The sequence below is a fragment of the Lathamus discolor genome, chromosome 2 (assembly GCF_037157495.1).
Source record: "Lathamus discolor isolate bLatDis1 chromosome 2, bLatDis1.hap1, whole genome shotgun sequence".
In the NCBI taxonomy this organism is placed as follows: Eukaryota; Metazoa; Chordata; class Aves; order Psittaciformes; family Psittacidae; genus Lathamus; species Lathamus discolor.
Genome location: NC_088885.1, coordinates 88,800,305 through 88,819,438, shown reverse-complemented (window position 1 = coordinate 88,819,438; position 19,134 = coordinate 88,800,305). Strand labels below are relative to the sequence as shown.

Genomic DNA, 19,134 nt, shown 5'->3' with positions numbered 1-19,134 from the left:
CTTTTAGACAGACAAAAGAGATGCGATCTTAAATCAGCGAATGTGTGACTGACCAGGAATGATATCATCTAGAGATATTGCTTTCCTCTGTTTCTGCGGTGTTAACAAATGAATACTCAAGAATGTAGCAGTGAAGCAAATGGGTCTTGATAAATAATGCAGTCCTGACTCCAGCTATTGTTCGAGGTAATTTATGATCTTCCATTGGCGTAATGGGGCTGTGGCATAAACTGCAGCACGCCCTGGAGTAGACAAATTGGTCTGGTATTGTTTAGGAACATATTTAATCTGTCTTGCTATAAGTGAATCAGTGCCTTTTGCTTGAAACATCAAGAGGCCGACCAGTATTGTGATACTGAGTCCTAAATAACCTACAGTTAAATTTACAGCAGTGCCTGTTCTTGTTCTCTAAATACTGAAAACATAATAAACATAAAACTGTTGCAGTGTAAGGCTGAATTCTTTTTCCTTATCCCTGTAACTAAACTTTCTTTTAATCTTGGTTGATTTACAGGCTAATAATACAGTTCTCTTTTGTTTATTGATGCATTGTACCAACTTCAGAGCATCTATTCCAGTGGCTTGCCTAATTTCACCGTAGATGTACTTGCAGAAATCTCTACTCCCTAAAATTAAATTCTTTCTTTACTTTTTTTTTTCTTTTACATGAATCATTCAAGAGAAGAGGTTTCCATAAATCTGTGCTTAATTCTCCCAGAACAAGCTGGCTGAATGAGGCAAATCTAGCTCTGAAAATGAGATATTCACATCTCTCTTAAAAGCTTACTGCAAACTTTTAGATGTGGCGTATGAGTTAGATGGCTGTAGACTGCTGTTTGTATGCTTTAAAGACTAGTAACAATACCAGTTGGATATTGTGCCTACAGAGTTAGGTGTTTGAGGTGATCTTCCCCCCCAGTATAAATTCTTTCAGATGTGGTATTAAATGCTGTAGAAGAAAGTATCTAGAATAAGCAACCCGATTTATTCAGATCAGGTTAAACAGATTTTCAAACTTGATGTTGCCAAACCAGTATCCTTCCAAGGTAACTGGCTATATGACTTGATCCCAGAAAGTTGCTACTTCAGGAAAACAACAGAAGCCCAGCAACTTCTTCCTGGAAAGAAGCTCCCAAGAGTTTGCCTGCCTTTCTTATAGGGGAGGTGGTTACCATACTTCAGATGAACTTATCCTGGCACTAGGTAAAAGACAGCTTCCTTAAGGAGTGTATGTTCTGTGTGGACCATGGGCTGGAACTCTTCCAGGAGCAGTTTTTCCAAGATGTCTTTTACCCTTGTCCATGACTTAACTGTCCTAGAAGTCTTGCTGGGAGCTTTAGTTTGGTGACAGTTCATGCCTACTAGAGAGCCTGTTTAAAATTCAACTTCTGTTTTGCGTATGTGATTGATAATTAACAGTGAACAAGAAAGGAGCTCACTTGTAGTAGGAGTGGAAGTTGTGGCTGTGCTTTGCAGTCTGCTGTCTCTCTCCCTGTGCCACCCTTTTTTCACCTGCTTGGAGACCTGCAGGGATGTCTCATTCTGAATGCCACTGGTTGGGAGAAATGCTGGGACCAGCAAATAGTGCTTTATTTATAGGGTTTTGTTTAGTTTTGTTTCCTTGTTTGGAAGCAGCACTTAATTTTATTGACATTGGATTAATACCGCATTCTCTTTAGTCACTTTTAGTTCTTTAGCCATATCCACCTGCAACAGATTCCTTTTCAAGCTCTATTTGATCACGGAAGTGATGCTTAAAAGAAATGCTTCTTACCCTGTGAAGTTGCTGCTAATAATCATTCAGAAATGCAAGACTTAAATGCAGATTTGCATGGGGCACCCTATTTCATATTTTGCATTAGAATAAAGCTGTGAGAGAAAAGGCAGGCAGGAAAGGGTGAAGTTGTGCTATTAGGTGTTGAAGGCTAATGCTGCGTGATGATATCTATTTTATGGGTCTTTTCCAACCTGAGTGATTCTGTGATAAATGGCTGACATACTAATTAACTCCCAGATTTCAGTGTTTTCTTTCCCCGCTTAATAACATATCCTCAGTTGGAGAGAGCCAGTCTTCAACTGGTTAGGGTCTAGATGTGAAGAGAGGCTTTCTTTTTTTTTTTTTTTTTTGCCTGGATTGTGGAAATAAGGGAGGAGCCATTCAGCATGAGAGTAGTCGTTGAATGAAATACCCATTTGAAAGTGTTTTGTAGGATACAGACAGCAAACGTGCAGATTTGCTACTCCAAGTTGATGCAAATCCTCATCACCTCATCTTGCTCTTCTCGGTCTTTGCCCTCCAACTGTTTTCAACAATGAGTTGATGAAATGTCTTCAGTATGGTTTCTGACAGTTTGTTTGTACTCCACAGGTCCTGTGAAGCAGTAGATGTAATTTGAAGAAAACTTGAAGGAACAAATGGCTTTAGCTGGCTGCCCAGACTCCTTTTTACATCTTCCTTATCGGATAGTAAGTTATGAAACTGCATGTTCCTGTCAGCTTGTACCATCATATTGCTGTGTGCCAGTGATTGATTGTGCATTCAAACTTTTCATCAAACTGCTAATAGCTGTCTGGCAATTCTCTGGGTTTTGTGAATGTTTGGGAACAGAGCCTCTGTTACCATCCTGTATTCAAGACCTGCTGCTGAAAAAATTGGGTCACTAATATATACTGATTTAATGTTTGATACCTGTGCTCAAAATGGCCAGTTCATATTTGGGAGAAGGTACTTGTGTCCAAAAACAACAACAGCAAAAAAGCAGGCTTTAATTCCAGTGAAATGCCTTGCACCAAAAAGTATCAGTGTTTGCTCGACACTATATTTGTAGGAACAAAGGCAGAGATTTTTACACTTGGGTAGATCCTATGTTTGTTGAGTCATTATGCTGTATCTAAGCAGCCAATATGGCATATTACAAAGAATATATTAAAAAAAAAATCAGCTCAAATCGAAGGTGCTAGGCAAAAATGCACTGTTGAAGTTCTCGTATGTTGTTTTTTCCCAGGCAATTTTGGTTGACACAATGCACACTTTGTATTCTTTATGGAACTGCAAATTTGTTATTTTGGACATGACCTGTTTTTTGCCCTTTTTTTCCTCTTGTTTTCATAGTGTGCTCATCACCGTAAGGATTCAGTTATGATTTTGGGCCCTGCAGATAAATAATTAAACAGAGTATCATGTGACACTGAAATCTTCTTCTCCCAAGAGAAGCATTACTAGTAGTGATTGCTAGTGTCATGCTAGTCATTTGAAAGAAAAGCAAAAAGCCAAACACCACCACCAACAAACTCTCAGCAAACCTCTATAGGATTTATACATTTGTTTCATAACATGCTAATTTACAGTTTTATTCCCCAACAGGAATCTTTGAATTAAACGACTAATGTTAGTGTGTGCCGAGTTGTCAGTTGAATGTACCTGAATGCTTTTCCTGATAACAAAAAAAAATATAGCAGTTCCTTTGTAACTGTTTTTGCAGCTATAAAAATGGAACGGAATTTGAGTAATCAGGTGTTACTGTACCTGGATGTTATGATTTTAAAAGAATATGTGGATAGATGTGTCTGGACTTCATAATTTTGATGCTTTGAAATTATGCTTCCAATTCATTTAGAGCATCATCTGAGTCATGATACAAAGCAGAGAGAGAGGAGAGCTATGTAAGAGAAACTTGACATTGTAGGCAGTCATTTTTGAGCTGCAAGTTCTCACTTTCACATGAAAATAGTGTCTTTAGTGGTTCATAAGCAGTAAGAATGCAAATTTTCCTGGTGGTACTTCTTGCTCTTACTAACCGTGTTGATAATCGGCTTTAGTCTGGGGCAGTGAAAAGACTAAAAGTGTCAGAGAAACATAGGTAACTTAATAAAGGGCCACTTTCCCACTGTCTTAATTATTTTTGTCATACGTTACTGTGTTAACTATCCTAAGTGCTTATAACCAGCTTAAAGACTAGCTTTGGAAGCCCATTCACAACTACTGTGCCTTCTATCAGAAGTGAAGTTTGCATGAAAAAAATCCTGAACATCTGTTTTTCCACCCCTACTAAATCTGACTTAGAAGCTTTCATCAACTTGTCTTTCAAATTTGGCTGCAGTGCCAGTATTGTGTTGGTAAAGGGCTGAAAGAAGGTTAAACTAAATATGCTCTAGATTAGTGTGTGAAGAAGTATTCTATTTTTTTCTAGTACATTTTGCTGACTTAATCTGAATGGAAGTCTAGAGAGAAGATTCTTCCAGAGCCCACGAGGTTGGGACCTTAATGTTATAACTTAAGTGTTCACGGTAAAATGATGGGTTCAGTTGAGGACTGCATTGAAAGCAGACAGCAAGAGAAATGACAACCTGGATAAGTGAAGTACAGAATATCCTTAAGGATGCTTTGTTGCCAGCCCCTTTCTACCCTTCTTTTTGATGTTTTGGGGGAGTCGGGCAAGATTTCCAGCTTTTCTTAGTGGGCTCTGCCTTGCAGTGTTTGCTGCTGTGAGAAGCTTTCAGGTCTTGTTTAAGAGCCTTTTTTTATTATGTGTTTGTGTATTTTTTTTTTTTTTTTTTGCTTTCTCAGGAGTTAGCACACAAACCAGTCACACGGGGTGCATTCTCCTAGAAACAATCTCTAGCTTTGTGGAAAAAATCAATACTACCTTTTAGTGGCTTTCAGGAGCCCTTTCCAAATTCTCGAACTCTTCAATAAAAATCCGGCAGTGAGAATTGGCAGTGTTTATCTTCTGTTCCTGGAAATTCAGAACATAGTCCCAGAATTTCTCAGAAAAAAAATGGGATGATTTACTGTGTTTCCGTTCTTTTGCAATCTGTAGTCACAACAGTATTTATGCGCAGTGACTTTAACTCGGGGGGGAAGAGTTAGTTCTTTAACCCTTTGCATGAATTGCACAAGTCTCAATGACATAAATAACAAAAGGATGTGGGGTTTATTTTTCTCAGTTTCTGAAGCTAAAACACTGGGCATGCAGCACTGTTCTGTTCATCTATTTTCTGCCTTCTGTTTATTTTCTCATAAGAAAGATGCAGGCATCACTTTAGTAATAATTAATAGAGTTTGTTCTGAGAGAGCTGAATTCTTATTAGAGAAGACACTTGTTCACATCATACTCATCATCTGACTTGGTATGAAATGCACTACAAGCACTTGGTCACAAAATAGGGAGAAAATGGAAATTGTTTTCCCCTACATGTACAGAGCTGTGGATTTCAGGATTGCTAATAGTCCTCTTGACCAGAGGACTATTAGAGACCAGAACATTGCACATCATACTTGAAGCTTTGTGCCCTTCAAGAGTAGGGAATATCTAACAAGATTAATCATTTAGAGGCCAGCTACTGTAATAGCCTTCTTTAATGATGTCAGATTTGTGGATGTGAAGATGAGGCACTGCTGTTACTACGACAGTCACATTTCTTTGCCTTCAGCTGGAGGACCAGCTAGGCGTAGGTTCTGCAGGTTTTACTATGGCAGCCTTCATCCTCGTTTTCCATAAAATGATACACTAAGTTAGAAGACCCCTTTGGAGGTTGCCTGATCCAAGTCTGTGGCATATTGAGGTTATAATTATTTTCCAAGGGGTACTTTGTCTTGGTGAGTGTGGGTTTTTGGGAGACTTGCATGTTGCATTTAGGGGGTTATTTGCTTTGGTTGGGCGGTTAGAGAGGGTTTCTGGTTTAGCAAAGTTAAAAAAAAAAAAAGCTTATCTCTAATTCAGCGTTATCTTGGTGGGATGCTGTAATCCTCATTCCTATGAAATCCAGATTCTTTCTTTGTGACTCTTATCTCTGCCTCATTGGAATTGAACAGTCAGTTCAATTCACTGTTATGCTGCCGTTCGTGTTTGTCTTTTGACAAATGTCTTTTGTCCTAGAAAACACAGCATAAAAAAATGAATTGCAGGGTATGTCCAAGTAGACAGAAAACCTGTGTGGGAAGGGCTGTCAAGACCTACATTTTGGCCCTCATTGTCTGCCTGACACTGTTTGAAAATCTTTATTCATTTCACTACTTACAGTTGCTTATTGAGACTATGGAGATCTTTCTTATGACTTGTGGGTCGACCCTGGCTGGATGCCAGGTACCCACCAAAGCAGCTCTATCACTGCTCTTCTCCACTGGACAGAAGAGAGAAAATACAGTGAAAGGCTCATGGGTGAGGGTAAGGATAGGGAGAGATCACTCCCCAATTACCATCATGGGCAAAACAGACTTGACTTGGTAAAGTTAATTTATTACCAATTAAAATCAGGGTAGCATAATGAGAAATAAACCCAAAGCTTAAAAGCATCTTCCCTCTATCTCTCTCTTTTTCCTGGGATTAACTTTACTCCTGATTTTTTCTCTACTTCCTCCCACTGCAGCAGTGCAGGGAGATAGGGAGTGGGGGTTAAGGTCAGTTCATCACACGTTGTCTCTGCTGCTCCTTCCTCCTCAAGATGCGGACTCCTCATGCTCTTTCTCTGCTCCAAAGTGAGGTCCCTTCCACAGCAGACAGTCCTTTACCAACTTCTCCAATGTGAGCAGTTCTTCACGAACTGCTTCAGTGTGGGTCCCTTCCATGGGTGCAGCTCTTCAGGAACAGACTGTTACAGTGTGGGTCCCTTCCATGGGGTGCAGTCCTTCAGCAGCTGACGGCTCCAGCGTGGGTCCCTTCCATGTGTGCAGCCCTTTAGGAACAGACTGCTCCAGTGTGGCTCCCCCACAGTGTCACAAGTCCTTCAGCAAACCTGCTCCAGGGTGGGCTCCTCTCTCTACAGGGCCACTGGTTCTGCCAGGAGTCTGCTCCAGTGGAGGCTTCCCATGGTGTCACAGCATCCTCTGAGCATCCCTCTCCTCCAGTGTGGGGGCCCTCCATGGGCTGCAGGGGAACCTCTGCTCTGGCACCTGAAGCGTCTGCTCCTGTCCTTCTGCACTGACATTGGTGTCTGCAGAGCTGCATCTCTCACATATTCCCACTCCTGTCTCCAGCTGCAATTGTTCCTGCTCAGTAGCTTCTTTCCCTTGGCCTGAAGTTTGGGTTTTCCATATTGCCCTGTTAGCATGAAAGGACCAGAATGCACAAGCAGGCTTTCAAAGTCCTGGGTCATAGCTTGGTGAAAAAAAAAAAAAGCCATCAGAAGCATTATTGCATTGTGTCATTCTTCTACATATTGTATGAAGAAATGAAGCTGAAATGTTGCTACTGCCAATGTAGAAAGTCATCGGATTTGTGAAATACGGTGTCAGTCAACAGATACTTTGTTGATGATGCTCTTGTTTTAACAGTTTACATGTATGTGGTGTAGAGGGTTGACGGACTGCAGCAGACAAAGTACAAAGCAGTTGAGAACGTTGGTGAATGTTTTTACAAGACATGTTGCCTCCAATGTGTAATTATGAAATCTGTCTCCCTGACTGCATACTGCAAATGCTTTTTACAGATAGAGTTGATGCTGCTTGGTAGTTTTTGTTGAAGAGCAACTGGAGCTGGATTTCTAGCTGCTCTCTATTTTTCTTGGAAATAAATCCGCTTAAAAAAGTGTTCCAAAAGCAGTTGTTTTCACTAGCATTGAAATAAAAATGCGTTGCTTACCTCTTAAAGAGGCCATTGGAAGTGCACTTGCCCCCACTGTCATGTTCCATCAGAATATTATATATGAAGCAGAGTAGTGTCAAATTTGCATTTCATGCTGTGCTTTTATACAATTCATTAAGTTTCTTTTCGTACAAGAAATACCCATCAGTTACTTGTTTTGCTATGCCAGTTTACCTTCCTGCAGTTCCAATTGAAAGCCTGTACTTAACTGTTTGCACTTCTTTTTTATTCTACTATACACAGAAGTTGGTTGGCAACACATGAAGCTTTTTTGGAGGTGAATGGGAGCAAGAAATTTTAAGTGACTCGGTCCATGTTTTTCAATCATATAATCAACCCCCCCAAAAAACAGTCAAACCACTCTAGTGTTCAGTTGTACTGTTTACTACTTACATTATTACTAACAGTGGTGAGGAAACAGTGTAGATGTTGCAAATCAAGTGAGGAAGTACAAGTAAAGAAGCTTAATTTTGCATATTCCTATTAATATTTTCATGCTCGAAGAGTAGACTGAACCTATCTTTAAATCTTGACATGTCATTATATTCAAGCAGTCTCTTAAATGTGTCCCTTGATTTAGCTCCAGTTTTCATAGATGTTTAAATCTCAGGTTTACCACTGTTTTTACTTGAGATAAGGCTGAGGGGGGATCTAGTGAATCTATATAAATACCTGAAAAGAGGATGCACTGAGGACGGTACCAAGCTCTTTTCAGTGGTGCTCAGTGGCAGGACCTGAGGCAATGGGCACAAGCTGAAACACAGGAGATTCCCTCTAAACATCATGCAACACTTTCACTGTGAGGATGACTGAGCACTGACACAGGTTGCCCAGGGAGGCAGTGGAATCTCCACCCGTGGAATACCCCAGAGCCACCTGGACATGGTCGCAGGCAACTGGCTGTAGGTTGTAGATGTCCCTGCTTGAACAGAGAGGTGGACCAGATAACCTCCAGAGGCCCCCTCCAACCTTCACTGATCCTGTGGAAAATCAAAAGCAGTGGATCTCTTTAAGTTATGACTTGCATGCAACTTTTAAGATACCACTTCCAGATTGTAAAAACACCCACATTGATAAAAACAGATCATTTTCTGGTGTTTTCTCAGAAAACTCCATGAGACCATTCTGAAGTAATGTTAACAGTTTAGCAGACTATAGCACCAAACTAAATCCTGTGTATCTTTTTTTCCTACAATGGGATCTTTTCCAAATGAGTAAATATTTAACAAGCTGTTTACCAACTGGTTATTTTGGAGAACTACCAGTATGTGTATCTTCATGTTAGTAACAGCTCTCACTTAACAGAAGAGAGAAGTTGTGTACCAGTCCTGAGACGGTTTTGTACTTCAAATGTCAGCGTATATACTGGAGAATAGAAACCTGAATTATAAGAGAATAGAAATCTTTATTTTTTTAACTGGCCTTGTTATAGTCAACTGGAATTATGTTTGTGGTAGTTGGGGGTGGGAGGGTATGTTCTCAATGAACTTTCCTTCAACAGATGCTCTGTGCTTCACATAAATAATAACCAGTGGAGAAGATTATTTTGGTTTTTAAGATTGCTGTGCATTTGGAGCTGTCACTTTTTAAGAAAGTGCTATGGCTAAGATAATTCTTAGTGTTGCTATCCATGCCAGTTGGCTCAGACGGGCCTTTTCTATCCTTGGAAAAGACCAAGGATATTGTGTTGTCTTATACTTCAGTATTTCCAAGAAGTATATCTAGATACAGACCCTGCGAAAAGTTATGCCTAGTAGATTTTCTTGCCATATACACACTGTAAGGGGAGACTTTGGTCAAAGGATGGACAGTATTTCATAAGCATTTGTGTTGTGGTTTTTTTTTAATGTTAAAAATTGATAGAGAGGGAGGGAACTCCAAACAACAACCCCACAACCAAAATCCTGTGATTCTGCATGAAATTGCTGAAGTGTGATCGACTCTGAGAGGATAAATTTTCTGCTTCTATAAGGAGGTTCCAAACGTTACTGTAAATGTGATGTGTCATGGCAGGGATCATTTTGTTCTTACGCTTGCAGACCAGCTAGTTGTAATTCTGCAACTGAGTCCTGAACCAAAGCTGCTGATTCAAACAAGAATGGATAGCTTAAACTCACTATGGGTTTGCTGGTGGATGTGCCACTTACTTTGTAAAGCTAAGGATGAATATTCAGGTCACTTAGCACTAACTTTCACTGAAAAGGATCTTCATCTGCTTCTTTTGCATCTTCTAGGAATTTTTCTTTTGTTTTCCAATATAATGCAGCCTGAAATACTATTTTTAAAGTTTTCCCTAGGTTCCCACAAAACTTTGCTGTGTTTCAGGTGTATCCTTTATTTCTAGAATTGCAGGTATGCTCCCTTCATGGAGATGTGGGATGGAGAGTGTGTCATAGAACAAGGACCTAGTTCTTGAAGGGTTTGCTTTGTTTTTTCAGGATGGAATTTTACTAAATTGATTGGCTTTCAGGAATCCTTCATGTAGAAAGGGCCAGAGATTGGTATTAATAGCCTTTTATGCTAGATAGTATTGATATTTTAATCTGAGGCATTAAGATAGTGTTTTTCTTTCTGGTTTTGAAAGAACAAGCAGTCAAAGGTAGAACACAAATACCCAGCAAAGCTCTCAGGCTTTACTGCTATTTTAAGATATCTTTGGCTTGCATACTGGTAAGGCCAGTGTGCATAGTTGAAATTCTAGCCTCTACAATGAAAAGACCAGCCCTCGGAAACAGCCAGTGGTTTTGGAGCATGCCTGTCCTTTGCAAGCTGAATGTTAAACAATGACTTAAGACTCTTCTACACACTGGCTGCAGCTCTTCATGTCTTACACACTTGCTCCATATTTTGACATAATTTTGGCAAGTGGGGGAACCTGGCAATCCTTCATGCTAGAGGCCTTAGCTCTAATAAAGTGCTTTAGTTATTAACACAAGTAAATAGTTGTCCATTTGTGCTTCATTAATGCATATTAGTCATACAGTAAATACTGTTATGCTGGCAAGTTCCCCAGAATGCTGAATACTTCTGCACAGTTCAGGAAGGGGTTTCTGACAAAGTGGTGTTGGCACCTTTCTTGAAGAAGTTCTTGAAGCTATTAGTGTAGGAGAATGACAGACCATTATTTCAGTTCATGTGGGTTCTAGTAAAACTGATACTTCAGTGGAGGCGCATAAGTATTTTTGATGAATTTTATGCTGTTGCAGTAGGTTCTTCTCATGTTTGCCGTTAACTTTTCTACAGTCTTCGTCTACGTCTGAGGCAGATTGCTTTGGGCTCTGGAGAGCACAAATGAGGTGCCTACTTTTTCCAATGAAAATAATTAGATATTCTAAAATCTCATAAGATTGGCCAATATTGTAAAATCTTAATTATCTATGTGAAGAACCTAGCATGAGGAAATCAGAAGGCAGCTTGATGGTCTGTAATCAGCATGTTTTGGTTTCTTGAGAGATAAGAACTTCAATGTATAAAACTGTGTTATGAAATGTCAGTTATGACTGTTCTTTGGAACAGCCAGAATAGATTAACCAATTGCTTTTTGGTCCTGCGTGTGCCTGGCAATGGTTTCCAGGAGGACTTGTTCTATAATATTGCCAGAAACTGAACAAGGCTGTCCAGCTTCTGGTTCCTCACATCCTCATGTTGAAGATGGATGGGATTTTTGCCTCTGCGGTCATCAGGATCCTCCTCTCATCAGTGACTTACTTTTTGAAGATGAGAGGGAGTAGCCTTGCAGTGGTATTGGTCAGCTTCCTCAGCACCTTCTAATGCATCCCATCTGATCCCAGGGACTTGGTTCAGTTACCTTGTGTGATCCATAACCCTCCTTTGTTGTGAGTAATTGTTCAGTCCCCCAGGTGCTGATACAGTGCTCAAAGAACTGGGAGATGCGAAGCTTAACTTTACTAGGAAAAACTGAGGCAAACAAGCCATTCATCTTCTGTGTCCTTAGCTGCTGGCTCCCATGCACAACTGAGAACTAACTAGACTAATCATAGAATCATAGAATCATAGAATGGTTAGGGTTGGAAAGGACCTCAAGATCATCTAGTTCCAACCCCCCTGCCATGGACAGGGACACCTCTCACTAAACCATCCAACACAAGGCTTCATCCAACCTGGCCTTGAACACTGCCAGGGATGGAGCACTCACAACCTCCCTGGGCAACCCATTCCAGTGCCTCACCACCCTAACAGGAAAGAATTTCCTCCTTATATCCAACCTAAACTTCCCCTGTTTAAGTTTGAACCCATTACCCCTTGTCCTGTCACTACAGTCCCTGACAAAGAGTCCCTCCCCAGCATCCCTATAGGCCCCCTTCAGGTACTGGAAGGCTGCTATGAGGTCTCCATGCAGCCTTCTCTTCTCCAGGCTGAACAGCCCCAACTTCCTCAGCCTGTCTTCATACGGGAGGTGCTCCAGTCCCCTGATCATCCTCGTGGCCCTCCTCTGGACTTGTTCCAGCAGTTCCATGTCCTTTTTATGTTGAGGACACCAGAACTGCACACAATACTCCAGGTGAGGTCTCACAAGAGCAGAGTAGAGGGGCAGGATCACCTCCTTCGACCTGCTGGTCATATTAGACATCCTTTTGCCCTTGCTTACGTGTAGAAGCATTTCTTGTATTTTCTTGGTATCCTTCACTTACTCCAGCTCTTCACTTGGACAGATACTCTCCATATTCTTTCTTGTAAACTCTTCCTGCTTCGATCTTTGCATTTCAGCATTTGAGCTGAGGCAGGAGCTGCCTGTTCATTCACCCCGGCTTTCTGCCATTCCCCTGTGACCTTCTGCATGCCAACATGCACCATTCTTGAGCTTTGAGGAGGCTGTCTTGGGGAGATCAGTTTGTTGTTCTGGGCCCCTCCATCCTTGAGAGCAGTTTCCCATGAGAACCTGGCAAGCAGATCCTTGAGCAAGCCAAAAATCTGCTCCTGCAGTCCAGGACTGTAATTCTGCTACTAGTCTTGCTCCTTTTGCTTACTTTTTTTACATCACAGTATGGCATCAAGTGGTCATTAGACTCTACCTCCCCAACTGGTAGTTCCTTGTCCATGAGTTGGCTTTGCTGGCTTTTTGCTCAAGCCGAATACTTCCCTGATTGACTTACTGATCACTTGCTATGTGAAGTTACCTTGTCAGGTCTGTTGGAAAGATTTCATACATGTTCTTCAGCGTCTCACATTAATTGTACTTGTTAGGTCATTTCAGTTAGTCTCTGGAGTGTAGCAGATCCACATTTATTAAAGTAGCTTACAGAATGTTTACCTGCCAATGCATGCACACACAATTTTGTGAACATTTTTTCCTTTTCAAATTCATGACAGACTCAGAATTCTTTCAAATCAAACATCATCATCAACATTTAAGGTAGTCACCTTAAGCCTTTTGTAGCTGGAGGCACCTGTAGATGCTGTTCTAAGGTAAATGCAAACTAAAGCTTCAGAAGCTTTAGAAGCCTAGTTCTCTACTCTACAGAAATATAAGACAGTGTGGTGTTCAGTTTGATGGGAAGAATGCCTTTCTACATGTGTGCTGATGAAATTTCTGCATGATCCCCCTCCCCCCCCCCCGACATGGGCAAATGGTTATCCAAGTGTGCTAAAGATGTTCTGAAAAAGGCATGTCTGGCAATCATGTTGTTTTTTTTTTTTTTCTGGAGTCCTTTATGATGACAAACTGCTGGCTGTTGAACATGATTTGGCTGGATGGTTTAGTAGCAAACCATAACTGCTATGCTAGATGAGAGCAGGTTGGAAAAATAGTTTTCTGACAGCATATCTTTTAGAGCATGACTTGCCCTAGAGATTCAAATAAACCCAAACCCACAAGACCAGAAACTCCTTATTGGCTGCCCCACTAGCATCTTCTGGAGCAGGGATGCTGACACAATAGCATGTGTTATTAGGATGCAGGATTACACACATGCTGTCAGGATTGTGGTGGTGTGCCAATGAACTCCCAGGTAATTTGCCATAGTTAGTTTTGTTGTTTTAGCTAGATGCAGTGGTCTTCAGTGCAACTGTATCCTGAAGGCAGCTTGTTCCTCTCGCCCACAGCTTGCTTCTTGAAGCCTCATTCAAAGTTTGCCTCTTTTCATCCTCATTCTATGATTTCTTTCTTTCTTTTGATCTCTGGTTTGACTTTAATCTCAGCAGGAAATCTTTTTGACTAGCTTTATTTCATAGGTCTGCATTTTTGGTGTAGAAAGAATAGCTCAAACCTAGAGAAAGTATTGAAATAAATACTGATTGTGCTGTAAAAGTTACCATCCCTCATCCCTGCAATTAATCACCATTTCAGCTGAAGCGTGGTAGCTTCTCACGTGCAAGCTGCTAGCCCCTTAAACTGCAAGGTGTAAACAAAACCAGTCACATACTTATTCTTCCTTCCCATCTTCAGCAGTGGTTTCAGGGAAGAAAAAAGAAGGGAAAGGTGTTTTAAAGCCTCTTTAATACAGTTTGAAGTGCAGCTCATCCGCAGTTCACTCACGTTTCTTGGAGAAATCCATTTGCAGAAGCATTCTTGTGGTTAGCAGTTGTAGCATCTCAGCATTGCTAAAGCCAGCATGATCAAGTGTTGTGTGCCCATGGTGGTGTTATACCTGTGGGATTTCTTGACCTTTTATTCTGTCTGACCAGCTTTCCAGTCTCTGTAGAAATCTTTCTGTTTAGAGGGTCTTTATCTGGGCAGGTCTTGTTTGCAGGGGTTTGCTTGCTCTGTTTTGTGTGCTACACCAGATCTTCCTCCAGTAGCATACTGATAGTTAGGGAACTCTTTGAACTGCTGAAGCCTTAATGTAGCCCAGTATTCAGAGGATTTGTGGAGAATTAAAGCAGCTGCTTCTGCTAACCACATTGAAGCATTGCAGTTTATGTTCTGACGTGCTGTGGGTAACTTTGTGGGATGTGTCCAGTAGGCGTTAGCAAAAAGGGGGGAGAAGCTGTACAAAATAAGCGGTTACTTGACACACTTATGCTGTGAACAACTAGTTATAAAACAAAACCAAAACCTTCCAAGCAGGAAGAGGTGATTGACATGCTTGCTTATAGCAAGCAGGTTTTTTTCGGAGTGCCAGTTTGTGGAAAAACTAAAGATTTACACTTTGTATTGGGTTTTTCTGGGACAGCTTGCAACTTTACATGTAATCTGTTACTATTTAAATGCAAATTGCTGAGCTTTTGCACATTTTTTTCCTTTAGAGAATGTTAAGTCAATAAAGATTTTTCTGATAAAGCCATCTTCTTATGCAGGATAATTGGTGAAGCTACCTCTCGTTAGCTCACTTTCCTCAAGGAGGGGAAAACATGGCAGCCACCACATTGAGATGGAGTTATATAAACATATACATATAGTAATAGCTGAACAAGTGTAACAATTAAGCACATTTCGTATTGTACCTAGATTTTTGTGAATTAGAGATAGGTGAAGTATCCAGAGCACTGAGAAGAATTCTCAGGCTAAAAACTACCTTTGAGCTGCTTGCATTTTGACTACAGTCAGATTAGTTACTATTTTTTCATATTCTCACAATGACTGTGAAGATGTGGAAAATACTGCAAGTTTCTTTCATTTTGAGAAATGGGGATAAGGCACTGGCTCACTGAAATACCCAGGATGACCTGTGTTAGTCTTTACCTTAGTTTTTGTTTTGTTTTCTGTCCAGCTGTTGTGAATTGACAATTTGCAGGTAGGGAGCACTGCAGCATAGTTTCTATTAGAATTTTTGTCCAACCACTGCTAGTATATGGGTGCAGTGACTTTATGAAGTCTAACAGATCATCACTGTTGAGGGCTTTGTTTAGTTTCAGGACTGTTTTGAACATCAGTGTGAATGGTGTGGTGATATGATGTTCCTAAAATTGTGAAGGTCAAATAGGATTCAAACGTGATTAAAGAAATGCAGAAATACAGGTATTTTATTAGTAATAGTTGGAACTTTCGTTTTCTTTCTGAGAGCTTGTGAAGTAACCTATTACTGCAATATAAGCATTACAAAAGAACTGTTTTTTTTCTTTGTACCCATATGTATTGTAGACTATTTCTTTACACTGCATTATTTTCTTTGCATAAATTATGTTACTGATTTGCTCTGAGAGTGTGAAACCCTGCCATTTGGTTAGGGGAGAACACGATGGTCTGTTCCAATACAAGATCTGATGCTGTGTTGTTAACCATGAAAAGGCATGATTGTTGTGCTTTAGAGATGTCTGTGATTTCTTTGGTGTTTTTTAAATAGGTTATGGCTGTCTTTATCCCATATCTGAGATTTCCTTAGTATCTCCTTTTAGGTAAATCTTGCTGTTCCGGAGATGTGTAAAGAGTTACTTTAACTGAAAGCAAGTTACCTGAACTACAAATGTCCTTGTCTGAGGTGGGCAATTAGTTTTGGGCAGATTGCACCATGTAGCAGGTAAATGGTTCTTTATCTAAGCAGAAAGGTGTGTGGTCAATATAATTAGGGTCTTAGGTTTGATCAGATGGGACAGCCATTTCTAGACCTGGTTAATTACTTATCTAGCGCCAAGGATGGCTCTTCAGGGAAGGAAGGGAGGGAGGGGTATCTTCAGGGAAGGAAGGGAGGGAGGGGTATCAAGCACACCCTAAATTGCAGCAATTGAGCAAACTGACTAGGAAGTAGAGAGATAAGGCCCATACTGCCTATAGTTGAAGCAAGTAAGGTTTGCAAAGTAGTCTTCTATGAAGTTGTTCAACATGACACTTGAAATTTATCAGATTTTCAGTTTGAAGACCTGAAGAACAATTTCATTAACAATCTGGCATCTACTGAATTTTAACTGTCTGTGTGAGCACAGGGGCTCTTGCCCCATGGGAGACTTACCATTTTATCAGCGCTGTGAAGGGCTGTGAAGAATCATCTTCATGTCGGCCTGTTCAAACTCTGAGTATGAACCTGAACCATTAAGACAACAGAAGGGGATAGCACTACTGCCTTTAAGAAAGCAGACCCACCTTCAGATGGGATAAATTCCTTTGCTCTGTGTTTCATGCTGCCTTAATTCCTTTGTAAGAGTTTCATCAGTCTTTGGTTTTCAGATGATGCCTAGTCATAAGGGTGCATATGCTTAAATGTAATTTAAATTATCTGGCTTTGGTTGCTGAGTATCTACTCTAAAAGAGAATGTAAATGCATGGAAACAGTGGTTCTTGCAACTTAGGTAGCTTCTACTCTTCTCTCCTCCCTCCCCTGGCTGAGACACACGGATGTGTTGCTGCAGTGCTGGATCCCAAAGTCCACCAGGTCATCATTTCAAGCACTGAGCCTTCCAAGGTTAATGCAGGGCACCATTAGCCTGCGCTGGGACAGACTGTCCAAGCCAGTTTACAGAACGTCTCCCATCCACTTGGTGCAAGGGTGCTGTCAAAACCTGACTCCCAAAGCCAGCATTCTTGGAAGCAGCTGGCCTGCAGTGCTATAACTAGAGCGCTAGTAGATTTGATGCCAAGTAGAACAGACGAGCTACCTTGTATTTCACAGGTCTGAGCATGTGGAGGGCAGTGGGTTGAAGAGGATCAAATGTCCTGTACCTTCTTTCTGTGTGTTACAACTTACCCCAAAAGAACATGCCAAAGATTTTTATTTTAAGTGCAAGCTAAAAGAAAGCAGTTTTGAAGATGCTTTGTCAGAATGGATGGGTGTGTTAGCAGCTCTGTGACATGCTGAAATCTTCCATAGCACCTGGGTATAAATATTCTCATTATGTTTCTTTTCATCCTTCTGATGAGGAAGGAATATAGTCTGACCCTGTGCTTCAGAAACTTGGACAAAACCTAGAGGGTGACCCTGGTAAGGGTTCTTGAATAGGCAAAAGATTTTGTGAGCAACAACACATCATTCTGGGTTGCATTACTCCCTTTGATTGCATGAGCACCACCTAGTTATAGTAGTTAACAGGTATGGATTGCTAAATTCATTAGAGCCTTGCTGTGCTTTTTACTCAATTTAAGTAGCATAGTCTATTAAGTACGAGGTCATCAATAAGAGAATTGACAGAAAAATCTCACTGAAAAGCCTCTTGAAAAAGAAGAGGAATATGACATATTACTTTAGTCTGCTTTATATTTTCTCAGGGTAACAAAACTTCCGGTTTTCAATTCAATTCCTATTGGTAAATACAACTCTCACAGGAAGCAGATTCCTCTTTTGGTTTTGGTTAGTAGTGACTCCACCAAAAAGCTTGGAACATGCAGTAAAATAGGGTTTTGGTAGCTTTGCCAATGTCATTCCTTGCAAGTGAAAGTGACTTTGGAGGTAAGGCTAACTTGCAGCTAAGTACAAGCTAAAGATGCATTATCAGTATCTAAGGGCACCAGCAGAAGAAACAGAATTTCCATGTGAGTGTAATTTTCTGCTGCGAAGAATTGCCTCATACAAACTTCATTGACTTAGTGCTGTTTTGTTAGGGGACCTAGTTTATGTTTTAAAAAAAGAAGCAAAAAGACACTTTATCAGGAAGTGCTTCATTTTTGTACATTCTTTCTAGCTGAAGACAGCTCTAAGAAGTGATTGCTTTCACCACGAACCTTCTGCATTTGTTCCTTTTCTGTATTTCAAGACTTTATTTTAGCTATAAACTATGTAAACTGTCTCTAACAGCCACAGTGGTTTTAGTCTCATTAAAAATAGAACAAAGCTTTTAGCATTTCTAAGCCTGTCACTTGGATTCCCTCCTTGCTAGCTGATTAAAAGACAGCAACCATGATGCATTGAATTTTCTTCTACCATAATAAATGGCAGTCTGGTCCAGGAAGTGCACACTGTGGAATATACTATCCATTTTCTCTGTGCAGGGTACTGGGGGACAGCAAAAGTCTTGCAGAAGTGGTTAGTGTCTACTAAGAAAGGACTGCATCTAGTGAGAGAAATTTAATTTGATGTAGTTCTTGCCAAATTCTGGGTTCAGCAGTGTTTAAAACCCTGCTAATGCCAGTTTTGTAAAGACCAGCCTAGAGAAGCTGAATCTGTAATGCTAGCGTGTATGCTTGCTGTACAAGTGCATTGCTGAAGCTGTCAGCTAAGCTTGGTATGCTCACTCCTGCCATGCTGGAGAAAAGCCTTTTATGAATAAACCAGATGCTCTTGGAGGTTGCTAATCATGGTCTAGCTTCTGCTAGATTAGATTTATCTATTTATATTTATTTATTGGGGTGCACTTTTGTGAATGTGAGGGATAAAAGGGGATGGGAGAAGTTGGTTAGTAGGTAACAGTAGGTTTTGGTGTCAAACAGTACTGCCCTGATAGTTGCAATGCAGGTAATAATAAGTCCTGTAACTGGTAATACCCCTTAAAATAAATCTGAAACACCCCCAGAAAAATAACTTTCTGGCTCAGCTTTAGCCGTAGATTGTATAACTGTATCTGTCCATGCATTTAGGAAAGCTGTTTTTCTCAGTGTAGGGGAAGAAACACCTCACTGACTTTAGGCACACACGCTCTACAGGGTTTTGGTGTTGACAACAGGGTCCAAACCCCCACATTTTTGCTGTATTGAAGGACTTTCTGGTCAGTGGGTGACTGAAACCCA

General features: G+C 40.7%; 1 protein-coding gene across 7 annotated transcripts in view; it reads left to right on the top strand.

The window, feature by feature from the left end:
* The window catches only part of GRB10 (growth factor receptor bound protein 10), a 148,684-nt gene that overhangs the window by 36,642 nt on the left and 92,908 nt on the right, over positions 1–19,134 (top strand). For 6 of the 7 annotated variants that reach the window (XR_010610091.1, XM_065667719.1, XM_065667715.1 and 3 more), the window contains exon 2: positions 2,369–2,466. The exons of the other annotated variant lie outside the window; for it this stretch is intronic. Coding sequence is in view for 5 of the 6 variants with exons in the window: in XM_065667719.1 (XP_065523791.1) it covers positions 2,416–2,466 (51 nt within the window). In the remaining variant the exon portion in view is untranslated. The remainder of the gene's footprint in view (positions 1–2,368; positions 2,467–19,134) is intronic. 7 annotated transcript variants of the gene reach the window in all.